This window comes from Corvus cornix, chromosome 1A (assembly GCF_000738735.6).
Source record: "Corvus cornix cornix isolate S_Up_H32 chromosome 1A, ASM73873v5, whole genome shotgun sequence".
Classification (NCBI taxonomy): domain Eukaryota; kingdom Metazoa; phylum Chordata; class Aves; order Passeriformes; family Corvidae; genus Corvus; species Corvus cornix.
In genome coordinates, this window is record NC_047057.1 from 71,680,402 (window position 1) to 71,694,538 (window position 14,137).

General features: G+C 43.9%; 1 protein-coding gene across 6 annotated transcripts in view; it reads left to right on the forward strand.

Annotated features, from left to right (window-relative positions):
• Positions 1-14,137, forward strand: part of MICAL3 (microtubule associated monooxygenase, calponin and LIM domain containing 3) — a 162,990-nt gene that overhangs the window by 122,852 nt on the left and 26,001 nt on the right. For 3 of the 6 annotated variants that reach the window (XM_019288724.3, XM_039571041.1, XM_010404136.4), the window contains 7 exons: positions 570-707; positions 2,840-2,902; positions 6,094-6,198; positions 6,793-6,927; positions 7,332-7,423; positions 8,955-10,824; positions 11,733-11,827. In XM_019288724.3, coding sequence (XP_019144269.2) covers positions 570-707; positions 2,840-2,902; positions 6,094-6,198; positions 6,793-6,927; positions 7,332-7,423; positions 8,955-10,824; positions 11,733-11,827 — 2,498 coding nt within the window. Of the gene's footprint in view, positions 1-569; positions 708-2,839; positions 2,903-6,093; positions 6,199-6,792; positions 6,928-7,331; positions 7,424-8,954; positions 10,825-11,732; positions 11,828-13,648; positions 13,697-14,137 lie in introns of all 6 variants that reach the window. The other 3 variants (XM_019288725.3, XM_019288726.3, XM_019288722.3) reach the window with 2 other exon arrangements.

Consider the following 14,137-nt stretch of genomic DNA (forward strand, 5'->3'; position numbering starts at 1 on the left):
ATATGAAACTCTCCGATCCATCATGTTACTTAATTCACAAAGAAGTGTGTACCCAGCCTAGAAAGAAGTACCTAACCCAGTAGTGGGGAATGAAAAACCTTTTGTCTTGGTGCATCAATCAGATGGAGATTGTCCCTCCCCTTCAGCAGCAATACATCTTTGGCAGTAATCATAACGAATGGGCTGAAGGAGCTGGAAATTTCTGCTAAATTGGTATTTACATACCATGTACTGTCGGACACCCAGAGAACGTCTTTCATTTCAGGGAAGCTTCTTGCAGCAGACATGATCTCTAAAGATGGTTTTAATAGCATCCCTCTGCCTTTGGAATGGCGTTATTCAGCTTTGATGGGAAGCCTGAGGAGCGCTGTATTGGTGTATGCGTGCACACACAATGCTGAGGTTTTTCTGTCTGTCTTGCAAACTGACCTTAGCCAATAATATTTTCTTTTCTTATTTCCTTTCCTATGATGTGCTACCTTTCCTTTCCACTGTTCTCCCATCTTTTCCTCCCTGCCCTTCATACACCCCGCCTGCAACCTGTTATGCCATTGCCCTCCTCCTGCTAGCTGGAAACCTTAGGCTGCAGCAGATTGTAAATCCGGTTGATCCTCTGGAGATCCTGGCAGATGTGCACTGGACACACATCCGTGAAAAAGAGGAGGAGGAAAAAATGGTCTCAGCCTCAAAGTCCTCCACCTCCAGAGGTAATCTCCCCCAAGTCCCACACCATCAGTTCTTGGATCACAGTTGCAGCTGTTTAACTCTGTTGCTTCTGCGCCCTTCAAGAGCAGTGACTTCAGCAGGGGCAGCAGTGATTGAAAGGAACTACTTTCAAATTGCACTGAAATTACACTTGGTTAAACATTTTGCTTTTCAGGTCAGTGTGTGTTTAAAATTGCTGCTTTCTCAGCTCTGTGGCTGTGACTTCTGACCTATTTGTCTGCCTGCTTTGAGTCCGTAGCATTTGTCCTCACCACACACAATTTGGTAGTGCTGGCAATCAGCCCTCTGTAACTGACTAGGGATGCCAGTGGTAGTAGTCTCGTGCTTTTTGTGTCAGTGAGGACTCTACACTTTTTAGGGAAAACTGAGGGGCTGCGTTGTGTAGCTACTAGAACAAAGATTGAACAGGGTCAGCTTCTGTATGGAGCATATTTCTCTGGGGCTTCTTTTTCAAGTATGTAACTGCCTCTGGTATTAGCAGGGAATGGTGGGAGTCAAAGGGCTTGCAAATCTGATCAGTGGGGGGTTTGACTCGCTGTGTGTAAGATTTGACAGTGTATCTACCTTGAATGTGAGATGCAAGCTGTCAGTTACTCAAAGGAAAACTCTGGAGGGGGAAAATGCCTATAGTCTAGATCTCATGTGAGCAGCTTCCAGCAGTCCCTGCTGACCTTGTTCTAGGCTGTGTTACAGCGTGTTTTAAGGTAAGTATGTCATAAGTGCTTTACCTGTGGGTTTAAATAAAACTCCACCATGCAGTCGATGAGCAGTGGTCTTCTCTCAGTCTGCAGCTACGGTGACAGAATTGTAGAGGGAGTATATATGCTGTGAGAAGGGGTGTCTTTCACAGCAAATGTGAAATTAGGTTAAAAAGTCTGCAGCTCTACCTCATGATACTTGATTCTCTTCTATTCCAGATAATCATCTTTTCCTTATAGTTTTAGATGTTTGGTGTAATTTGTTTTTTTAATCCTGGTCTAGCTTGATACACAATTCCAGATCAGTTTGGCTGTACTTTTATTTGCAGTTTGTAGAATGCACTGGGACTTCCTGGTGTGAAATCAGCTCCCTACAAATTAGAGATGGGTATTTTGTTTCCACTGCAGCCACAGAAATAGGCTGTGTCCAACTGTGTGAAACTTACAGTATTTCTAGAGTGCTTGATTATTGTTTAAAAAACACGGAGTAAAAAATGTTAACATGGTTTCTTAACTTTACAACAATTAAGGTTACTTGTGCTTCTGCTTGGGGGTCTGTGTCACTCTGGTTTCCAATTTTTTATTTTAATTTGTATTTTATAATCCTTACTTTTCTGTGGTGTACTGTTACAGTTGCCAGCAACAGGTGATCTTTCCAAAATTGATTTTGTGGCCTTTCCAAATTCCTTCGGGAAGGGAGTCAGTATTTCCTTTCTGTCCCCTGAAACTGGGCCAAGCTAGGACTATCCTGATTTATGATTAACTTCTTCTATTGCTGTAGGTGTGTGCAGGTGTGATCAGCAGTTTGGGTATTTAAAAGGCTGTTGTCAATATGTGTTTGTGGCCACGCTCTGAGTTTTCAACTTCAGTTCAATAGGCAGATTGTTCCTGTCTGAGGAGCTGTATTCTGTGATCCGAGGTGTTTGGAGAGCCCACTGGCAGCAGCAGTGATGAGGTTTGATGTGACAGCCTGGGACAGTGTCACAGTTCCCTGGAGTCCCTCTCATTTTGCTTTGGGAGCTGCTCTTCACCTGCTGGCGTGGGCCCCTGGGCAGCGCAGCTTCTGGGACACCTGAGACCCCTCTCATTGCTCAGCTCTTCCTTCTCTCAGTCTCCCTCCTCTGCAGAGTTTCTAGGGGAGCACAGTAACAGCAACCTGCTGTTCAGATGGAGTGTTCCTCTCACTGTGCCACACATGTTTCCTCTGACATTACAGATTCAAAAGGAAGATTAGGCCCCTGACATCTGTGTGTTATCTTGATTTAATTCTCAAGCCTGGAGCTGGTTGTTTGAAATTTCATAGGTTTTATTCCTGTATTTGCTACTGAAAAGTTTCCCTCTGTCACTCTTCTGTTTTAGACACTGACTGATGGTCTAATTTTGGTTTCTTACAATTTATTGTTTTTTAAATTCAGCATCCGACCTTCCCTCCGTACGCCATGAGGCGGTACAGGCGTGGCTGGAGACGGTCCCTGGAGGTAGTTTGGTGATGTTCTATGTATTCCAATGCACAATAACCCTGCCCGTCTCTTCTCCGTGCCTTCAGCAGCTGAGCTGGTACCTTAACCCTGGAACTTACGGCCCTGTCGCTACTGCATGAGTGGACGTGGAGGGGGTAGGGGAGTGTGCATGTCCGCCTTGCTCAGACAGCCCCTTCTCGCATGAACTCCACACTCATCGTAACCCCTCTGAAGGCAGGCCAAAGACAGCTCATCCTGGGTGGAATCATGGAGGAGGGATCTAGCTGAGCGCTTTGATTTGCTTTGTAAACTGAAGATGGGACCGGTTTTTCTTCCCCCAGCCCCTAGAGTAAAGGAACATGGGGCTTTCTTGCAGTTGAAAGCTTAAGTGCCAGAGAGTGCTTAAAGCAAGTGCACTTCTCTGTAGCAGCTGCAAACTGTAGTTATGTGGTGAAGAAAACGGGAAAGAAGAATAAGTCGAAGCTAAGGTCTTTAGGAATAGTGGTTGTTGTGTCTCCTTTGACCTGGCATTCACGTTATTCAGGAAAGCCTCAAGAATGTTGAAGGGTGGCAGAGCTCAGCTGATTCTTTTTGCGTGGTCCTCTAAGCTCTCTTACAAACTGATGAGCCTGAAGATTCTGGGATGACAGTGAGGGAGTACATTGTGTAAAGCTGTGAAGGTGTCTAAATCAGTGGAAGAGTCTGTGCTAGGTAGTTGACCTACAGCTGAGTTGCTTTGGCACATCAGAATAGCCAGCTTGCCTTTTAAACTTCGCTTCTGCTGCTGCTTTGGCAAGTCAGCAGTGTTTACAAGATGTCTGCACACGGTGCAGGCTGCTCACAGCTGCCAGCTAATACGAACCAAGTGCTGATCCCAGTTTCTGGCTGCCGTAGTGTGTAACTTCTGAGTTACTGTGTGACAGCTTTTGGCCTCTTGCTCCTTACCCTAACTGCATATATGTATATGCACAGTATATGTATAATATAACCAGCCACCTGCAAGCTTTCCATGTCCCTCAGAAGGGGATCCACCCTTGCACCAAGTTGTTACTTATTGATGCATCTGTAATCTTCCATTGAGTTTTTGTGTATCAACCTATTTAAAACCTGATTTTCTCCTCTCTCTCCAACACAATCTGTGTGTGTCACGTTCATTCATGGTTTCCGGATCTGAAGACCCACACATACATGATTGTGGATTCAGATATTCTTAACATCAATCATGTTTTTTGCAAGTTTTCATTAAGATTACTCACATTTGCTGTTACCATAAAGCCATTCCATGACATTATCATTTCCAGAATAACATAAGCTATTGCGTACCTAAGCAGCAATCAGACTGGAGTATGGTTTGATTTTGTTCAGTAGATTTATAAATGCTCCTGTGGGCAGTCCAGCCTTTGCCACATGATTAAGTTTTCCTGTGCTTGGCATTGGTGAGGGTCTGGATTTGATAATCCTCTGACGTAAAGGAATAGGCCCGTACGTGATCACACATGAGTGTAACTGCCTTTTCAGAGTAGCTGACAAAATAAACTAGTCCATACATTCCTGTCTGAATAATACTACAGAGCATGAAAAAAAGAAAGTTCTCAGGTTGAAGGAAGAAGACAAACCACCTGCTGAAGGCTGTTTTGAAATAAGCAAACACCCTTATTAAGGGAGAGGCTGCAAGACCTCAGTTTTAGGGAGGGTTAGTTTGTTTTCAAGATTGTCTTAATTAGCAGTGATAGAAATAGTTCCAAAAGTCACTAGTAGAAAACCAAAGGATCAGATCCTGCTCCCTGACTCGGGAGGAAGCTGGCCCACCATGGTTCATTCCCACATGGCTTAACTTGTGCCATCCAGAATCAGGGGGCTACATTTGGGCTGGAAACAGCCTCCAGCCTTCCCCTGGGAATTCACTGCTGGGAGCTGTGCCTGGTGCCCTCTTCAGGAGGACAGTTTGACACTGCATGTTCAGGCCTAGAGACTTGCACCACTTGGGTTACTGGTACAGGTGCAATCAAGGTAGTTATAAACATCTCTTATCATTGGTATAGAGCTGTATCCTATGTGTAAAATTGGCAAATTGCCTCATAAGACATGCTGGCTGTGTACACATTTGCAGCAGGGTGTACAACAGAGTTAAATGTCTGCATGTTGTTGAATGTGAATTGATAACTCGCTGCACACTTTTAAAATTGTAGTTCATTGATGCTACTGTGGAAACAAAAACTGGAAGTGCTCGCTTTTTTTAATATTTAAGTTATGTTTGATGAAAATGTTTAACCAAAAAAACCCCAAAAAAGGCAGCAAATCATCCATTGCACAGGTTTTTTTTAAAGTATCATTTAATAATGAAATTTATACACCACACTTTGGTCTTGTCTCTCCTCCTGTAATTAAATCCTGTCACAAGCAGTAGTGTCAGATGTCATAGTTCTCAGAGTTACAAATTCAAGAATCCCTTCTTTATTTTGACCCAGCAAATCAAATTGTGGTCTGTAAATGAAAAAAAGAGTTTTGAATATGTAATTTTAATTACTTAAAAGTATCTCAATTAATGATCTGTGACAGAAAAAAGGTTTTATATATGTCATTTTAATTACTTGAAAGTATCTCAATTTGTGCGCTAGCCGCTTGTACAGCATTTGCATTTTCTTAGACCTTATTACCAAAGACTGCTGTAGCTGCACAGAGTTAAACAGTTTCCAAGTGTAATAATGGTCAGTCCCGTACCTAGACTCCGTCTTTTACTTACACCCTCAAAGCCTGTTTCAAGATGAACAGTCCTGGTTAATTGTGAGGTTTCAGTTTTGACCTAATACACACATGCTATCAAGTGGTGGTAATTTTCTGGTGTGGTAAAGAAAAAACCAAAATCTTCCTGGGAGAACAGTAACCTTTATTCTGGTTTGAGGTCCTCCCAGTCCCCTTCTTGTTTAATTTTTCATAACATCTGTTGCTCAGAAAAGCCCTGGCAGCTTTCACTGCAAGTGCCTTTGGAGACTCCCCAAGGGCAGGCGTTCCTTGATTCGTTGGAGTCTGCAAGTGTCACTTCACCATAGATGTCTCTCCAGGTGACACATGTCAGGATTTCTTGTTTTGACAGTAATTAATAAACATCTCCAGTATAAACTGTTGGTACAGTTCTATATTGAACGTTTTCACTGTGTAGTGTTTGTTTTCTTTTCTTTTTTTTTCCTCAATATTTGAATATATTCTAGCTCCATGTGAGGAGGATGATGTGGAGGATGAGCTGGGCACAGAGCCTGCAGACACAGAAGGGCAGGCAGGTGAAGAGGGAGACACGGGTGCAGAGCTGGACGATGGTAGGGTACCACTGTGCCGCCTTTAAACCTGTTGTGTGAACAGAACTGTGTTGGCAATGAACACTTTGCATGAGGGTACTTAAATCTGGTCTTATTTTTAGAGGTGTGGGAGTTTGTTTCAAATATTCGAGAGGCAGCCAGGAGTGAGGGACAAAAAGAAAGAGAAGAACCTCAGTGTCCTGGATTATGTAATGAATTTCTCATGTCCTCTCACCACGTGTCTTGTGTCTGTATTCACTGCTGATCCTGATGAATAACAAAAATAGAATTAAACTTGTGAAAGTTCCATAATACTGCATCAGAATCCTTCCCTTGCTATTGTAAAATTAACTGCATATGGCAGAAAACAGTGAAAATTTTCCAGAGAACTGATAAGGCAGGACTTCAGTTGCTGGTTTAACTCTTGGTACTAACAGTCCAATCATTTACTGCTTACATTTACTGCTTAAATGACTAATTGTCACACCGAGAAAGGAGTGAACATTTAGGTGTTCAGGTTATGAAAGTGGTTAGCACCACATGAATAGGAAATACTATGTCCCAATGGACTTGTATCCAGGTTCTCTTGGTTTTTTCCCACCCATCCATGATCAGATGACATCGCGTCTGATGCAGAGGCGGAGTTTCGCTTACGTCGGGGACACGTAGAAGGGCCAGAGCTAAAAGTCTCTGAGGATGAAGAAGATGAAGAAGAAGAAGCAGAAGGTGCTTCTCACAGTGTGACAGAAGGTAATCACTTTCTCTTCAGTGCTTGAATGATGTTAATTGCATTTGAGATAGTCTATACAGTTATGGGGTTTAGGAGAAGAGAGTCTCTTGGATTTGAACCATCTCAGTATTCTCAGTGGCAAGGTCTGTGCTTGCATTAACATTTTGAGAAGAATGTTCTGAATCCATTAATTACAGCTTTGTAAAACGTGAGAACGCTTCTAACTTCTTTTTTCTTGTAGAAGTTGTTACATTAAAAAGCTTGTACTATTTTGGACATTTAAAAATTTATGTCTGTGTTACAGATGTGCATCCAGAATTTGTAAAAAGCCGAGATATTTGTCACTACTCTCTGTGTATAACATTTAAAAAAAGTAGAATATTAATGGTCTTATGTGTTTTTGGAACATTTTTCCTTTCCCTAGATCCATGCAAGCCATCCATCCCTATCCAGCCCCCTAGTGACAGTGTTCTTCCTCTGTCTCCAGCTGCTAGTCCCAAAGCAAAACAAGCAGAGGTAAGAAAGGGAGTCTTTGACATTTTCTACTTAGCACCTGTAGTTCAATGAAAGAGTTTGTTGGATAACCTAATGAGGAGTGACATCAGTGGGCTCTCCTTCTTTCCTGTCTCTAATATTTATGTTGATCTTGAAATCTCACTTCATTTAGGCTTAAAATATAACGTATACTATCTTTCTTTCCTATCTTCAGAGTGTAGTGGCTTTATCACAGCCACACCAGTTCCCATCACAAAGCCCCGGGAAGAATTACACAGGGCAGGGCATTTTAATTTCAGTGAGCACTTAACAACAGGGAAATGTGACAAATGAGGGGAGCCATAAGGAAGGTGTTTCCTGTTTAGCCTGGTCTGGCTGTCTTTTATGTACCAACAGCAGATTCTGTACAGTTGTAGTTGAAAATTACAGTAGTGACCAAAGCAGTACCTCTTTATTCCAGAGTTCAACATAGCTCAGCTTAAGGACGTGAGGCATGTCAGTGTTGTACTGTCATGTTGGCAGCCCTGGGAGGCAGCTTGCAAATCTACTGCAGTGTCTAAGAGCTGGAAGTACATGATCCTTAAAATGTTCAATTCAAGTTTTCCCTTCCAAATGTTTTGGGGTTTTGGTTTTTTTTTAAGGAATTGCTAAAATATTATCTTGGAGAGTTTTGGCATAGACCGGTTTACTTTTACAGTGGGCTGGGTGTGGTTTGCTGACAGCAATTGCTGACAACATTCACTTTCCATTAAAATAAAGTTTGGTTTTTTATGTCCATCTAATGATTCTATCAGACACAGTTATTGTTTAGCAGGCAGACGTTAGGACAAGGCCTAAATGCAGTTCTCAAGACTGTGTGTTTAATGTGTCATACAAACACACAGTGGGGGAGGCTTATGCTCTGATGATCGTGTGTCTGCATTCCAAAGAAAACTGGAGCAGAAGATGCTGTTGGAACACCAGAACTCAGTCAGAGGAGTCTGCTGCCAAAGGGTTAAATTGTCAAACAATGAGCTGTGCTCTTGAGTAAAAGGGCAGTCTGGATGCAGGAGAGGAAAACCAAAATTTCTCAGCTTATTAAGGGACAAGGTAATTGCAGCCTAATTTACTCTTAACAGAGAAAACATGGCAGCAGGTGCTCCTCAGCAGCAAAGTGCCATACGAGTGGGAGCTGGGGAGACTTGGATCAAATCTGTCAGAGGTAAGGGACCACCGCAATGCACAGAGTTGGAGATTCAAAGGGAGAGAGAGAAAAGATAGAAATAGACTTATGGATTTTAATTCAGTGGTTTTTCTTCAAAAAATCCAATTTGCCTTGTTGTCATCTACCAAGCACAGTTTACAATGGGGCAGAAAAGCACACCACACTGTTGAGAAATCCTAAGTGATGTTCAATGCCTGCTGATGGGATGCTATACGTGGGTTTTTTCATACTTTGATACTTAGATGGTTTCCTTATTTCTAGATTTGTTAAAAGCAAAAAAAAAAAAAAAGAAACGTATTCTGGTGTGCCCAGTGACTATTAATATTTCCCTTTTTCATTTTTTTGTAGGATGTAGGAGATCCCCTGGCTGAAGTGTGCCGTGCAATAAAGTCCCCAGAGCCACGCTTTTTTCCTGAGCCTTTTGTTCTTGAGGAAAGTCCAAAGGATGAAATCCCCAAAGACAGGAAAGTTAAGAGCCCTCTGGTGCCACCTTCTCCAGTGTTGTCCCAGCCGGTTGCATCACCAGAGGCCATTGCACCCCCATCACTAGCAGAGTCTCAGCCAGGAGCCCCAGCACTGGCTTCATCCCCAGTGTCTCCTCAACTGCCTATCTGTTCCCAGCCTTTGCCTTCTGCTGAAACAGCCATTCCATCCCCAGTGGAGCCTCCAGTATGTTTCCAACCTGTCCCAGCCTTAACGTCTACTCCTTTGGCCAAACTGGCCCTTAGGGGCCAGGATGGTGAGGTGGAAAAACTGGGGAGCCCTACTACTGCAGAAGAAGCCCTGAAACGGAGCAGCCTTGTGGAAGAGTTCTGGATGAAGAGTGCTGAAATCCGGAGGAGCTTAGGGCTCACCCCCGTGGACAGAAACAAGCGCTCAGAGAGTAACTTCACTGTGTCTGCTCTGGAGACAACTCCTCAGAAGACTTTCAATAGCAGGAATATTTCAGGGGATGAAAGGATCCCTCCTGTGAAACCCCAGCCTGCCCCAAGAAGACAGGGACTGTCCAAGTTAGAAAACGAGCAGATTTCTCTGCTCACTCCGAAGTCTCCATCAGAAAAAGAGCTAAGGATTTCCAGTGAAGTACGGGGAGATGTATCCAGCAGTTCTGGGCTTGGCCTTCAGGAGAGCTCATCTAACATGAGAACTATGGCTAGCCAGAGCTTCAACACTTCCGACTCCACCATGCTGACTCCTCCATCGAGCCCGCCCCCACCACCTCCTCAGAATGAGGAACCAGCCACGCTGCGTAGAAAGAGGTACCAAGCACTCTGGCAGAACGAGGTCGAAGCCAGGTCACCTCCAACACCAGCATCAACACCTCCTGCTCCTCGACACCAGGAGCCTGCCCCTCCTGCCAAGGAGTCCCCCCCGGCCAAGAGAGACGACGTGCGGAAGTCGTTTGCAGAGAGCGTGGATGAGATTCCGTTCGCTGATGATGTGGAGGACACGTATGATGACAGGACAGAGGACTCAAGCCTTCACGAGAAGTTCTTTACACCTCCTACCAGTAGGCCAAGGCCAGAGAAACCACATCTTTTGCCCTTGGTCAAAGAAAATGGTGGTCCACCCTCACTGGAAGGAGGGGGTCACCAAAAGAAGAGAGTGTTCCCTGACATTTCTGTGGAGGCCAAGGAGCTTGCTGAAGAGAGAATGAGAGCCAGAGAGAAGTCTGTCAAGAGCCAGGTGCTCCGTGATGCCATGGCTAAACAATTGTGTAAGATGAAAGATATGGAGATGGCTGCTGCTGCTGGGGCCACAAGGGCACGAAAGGCATCTTCCATGCCCTTGAAGACCAAAGAGCTGTTCTATGACTCTCCAAAGCATTTGGCCTTGAAATTAGCAGAGGGATCCGCACGAAAACATAATTCTGCTACTGAGAAGTTCTCCACTCCTCCTGCTGATATGGCTGGACCTGAAGGGTCTGTCAGCTCTTCAGAAGGCTCCAGTGGGAAGAGTAAGAAAAGAAGTTCTCTCTTCTCCCCTCGTAAGAACAAAAAGGAGAAGAAATCCAAAAATGATAGCAGACTTTCTGACAAATCTAGTGGTGGGACAGAGGAAGCAACAAAGCCTAGGTCGTTATGGAAGTCTGTTTTCTCTGGCTATAAGAAAGACAAGAAGAAAAAGGCTGATGAGAAATCCTGCCCGAGTACTCCCTCAAGTAATGCCACTGTGGATTCTGGCAAGCACAAGGCCTCTCCATTGATTACAGCTGCAGGTATAACAGATATGTGCCTCTGCACTGTGTGCTTTTCCTACTTTTCCAAAGTATCCTTCAAAGTAGTTTTGCTTTGCTTTGTCATTCAGCTGCTTTGCTAAATGCTGCTGCTCCCCAGTGTCAAACAGGCAGAGCAGGGTAAGTGCAAGGGACTGGATTTGTGTGTCTGTGTATTGACAGAATCCACTGAAAAAAAAATGGAACCCTAACTAAGAGTTCAACTCTCAATGTGTACAAGGCACATCTTTTTTCTGCCTTACATTTGAGAAACAATTTTTTGTTGGGATTTGTGGCATTTCATCCCTATTTTAAATCTGATCTTCATGTTTCCTTTGGCTGGTCTCTTTTCTTTCTTTCCACCTGGCTCCATGGTGGTTGAAGACTTGAGAGATGCCATTACTCCTGTTCTCAGCAATCTGATGGCTGTCTGCTGATCTCTGAAGGAGGGATTTTGCAGCCTCCTGTAAATCTTTCCCATGTCCACCAGTTGCAGGCCGAGATGTTTAATGGCAGCTTGGGATACAGTAAAGAAGTTACCCCTAAATGCGATTGAAAGCGAACATGTTACATTTCTCTGGCATTGTACAAACAGCCAAAATAGAGCCAGCTGCTGTCCTTCCAAGTGCTGTATCTGTGCTAAGAGCATTGATACAGTACAAAGAGAGAACCATGACCATTTCTGACAGCATTTGAAGTAAGTGATGCTCTCTTAAAACAAAGCTCAAACTTGTGCTGGTCATTTTGTGGAGCAGGGCTTCTTTGGTCCCTCACAGGCAAAACAACTGAGACTGACATGAAAGGACTGAGTATTTTTCGTGCTCAAACAGCCTTCAACCGAGCTCTGAAGAGTTTACAGAAAGGATCATTACCACTTCTCTAACTTCCCTTTTTTATTCCTGACTTTGCAGATTTACAGCTCCGTCAGCACCTGAGTTTCTCAGAGGACTCCGACCTCTCCAGTGACGATATTCTGGAACGCTCCTCCCAGAAATCCAAACGAGAGGTACGTAGGTGGGAAATGCCTTTTAGATGGATCTAGCACCGTTCAGATCACAGACTCAGAGAATCCCATCAGAAACTTGGGTGATTAATGTTGTTGTTTTTACTCTTTCTCCCAGGGAGCAGGTTTTCCTGTAAGTCTGCTGACTGTCCTATCTAAAATAAGATGGTTTCACTTGTTTTCATGATTACAAGCTACTCTGTACTGTTATAAGGAGGATCCATTGTCTCACTGTCCCATTACTGTACTGGGCACTGCAAGGAGACGGACTGGCGTGTAGTCTCCTGGGTATTCCTTTTTCCCCTTTTAAAAAATGGGATTTTGTTTCCCCTTTTCCAGTCAGTGGGAACTCCACCCGACTGTCACAGCTTCTCAAATATGATGGATTGTGGCTTAGGCCCTTTCTCTGCCAATTCCTTCAGAACCTGTGCACCTTCAGATGCCTTAGATGTTCTCAAATGTGACTTTCTCCTACACGGGCAGTTCTTCATTCTCCCAGCCCCTTCTATGACTGGGATGGTGTGGCTGGAGCCACTTGCTGGTGAAAATCAAGGCAATAAAGTTAGAGTACTTCAGCCTTTTCTATATCTTGGATAACCAGATTTCCAGTTTCCTTCTGGAGAGGGCCTGTGTTTTCCCTAGTATTCCTTTATCAGTGACATACCTACAGAAGCTTTCCTTGTTGCCATTGATGTCCCTGGGCAGATTTAATTTATCAGGGCCTTAGCTGTCCTAACCTGATCCCTGGCTGCTTGGAGAATTTCTCTGTATTCCTCCCAGGCTACCTGTCCTTGCTTCTACCCTCTGTAGACTTCTTTTCCTGTTTGAGTTTGTCCAGGAGCCTCTTGTTCATCCACACAGACCTCCCAGCATTTTTGCCTGACTTCCTGTTTGTTGGGATGCATTGCTTCTGAGGTTGGAGGAGGCAATCCTTGAATATTAACCAGCTCTCCTGGGCCCCTCCTCTCTCCAGGGCTTTATCCCATGGCACTCTACTAAGCAGATCCATGAAGAAGCCAAAGTCTGCTCTCCTGAAGTCCAGGGTAGGGAGCTCACTGTGCACCCTCCTTACTGGCCTAAAGATCTATTATAAGGATTTAGTTTAATTGCACACATTTTTATGTGGAAAATACATGGTGAAAGCAAAGTTTCAAAGCTAGCTGTTTTTCAGCTATTTGATTCAATTTTAGAACGTCACTATTAAAGCAAAAACAAGGGAATAATTTAAGGAATTGTTTGATCAGAGTAATGAAGAACCCTATTTTCATTCCTGGGAGCCTCTAAGCCCTGCTAGACAGAATTGACAAGGTTTGGAGGAGTAAGTAGAGATTGTACTGACCCCACAGAACACTAAGGCTCTTCTGGTACACCAAAATGAAAACTGTGTTCCCCCTGTTCTTTCCTGGTGGTGCCTGGTACACAGGTTAAAAAAAAAGCTCAAGAAGAAGAGAGCATCTGGGAGGGCAATGTGACAGGCACAGGCCTGTTCCTCCTGTCTCAAACCTGTCGTCCCATGTGCACAAATTGGTCTCAGATGCCGAGTTAATCCTTGGCTGAGATGGCAAAGGTGTGGCAGTACTGCAAATTGAAGTGTCATATGAAATGTTTTCTAAGTATATGTAGTAGAATGAACTAGAATAGCTAATGAATTTAAGGCTGGTGGAAGAAATTGATGAACTAAATAGGAATTTTCTGTATTTACTTATCTCTCTTTTAATCTCTTTCCCTAGTTGGTCTAGATCTCATCTGAGAGGAAGATTATTCTGTTTTTATTTTATTCCCTTTTTTCTCTCCCCCTTCCATTCCCCCTTGCATGCCCTCAAGGCGTTTCATGAGAAATTCTGCATTTTCCAAGAGATGCAGAAGAATGAGGTACCTGGGGCCAGCAGAGGACATACCCAATACCTGGGGTTCAGATAAGAGTTAGAGTTACTGCTCTGCCCTCGGAGCTCCTTCCAGAGGAGGCAAGGATGCAGTAATGTCCATCCTTGTTTGCAGGCTTTGGACTGCCTTGATGGTAATTTTGTTTCTATGCTGAGCCACTTAGATTTAAAATGGCTCTTGCAGAAAGAAAGATCACATCTCTAAGCACTGGAGGGGATGGGAGGTGACAGTGGCAGATGCCTGGAATCCTCATACTGAAAGTATCTCACAAGCTCTGCTGAGGGTATGGGGGTAGTGTCTCATTTTCCCTCAAATGCTGTTACTGGAGTTACATTAAGAGTTTATTTACTCAGCCTCTGCTGAGTTTTCTTAAGACTAGTTTTGAGAATGTGTTTATTTAGAGGACATGGATGGGAAAACTCGACTTAG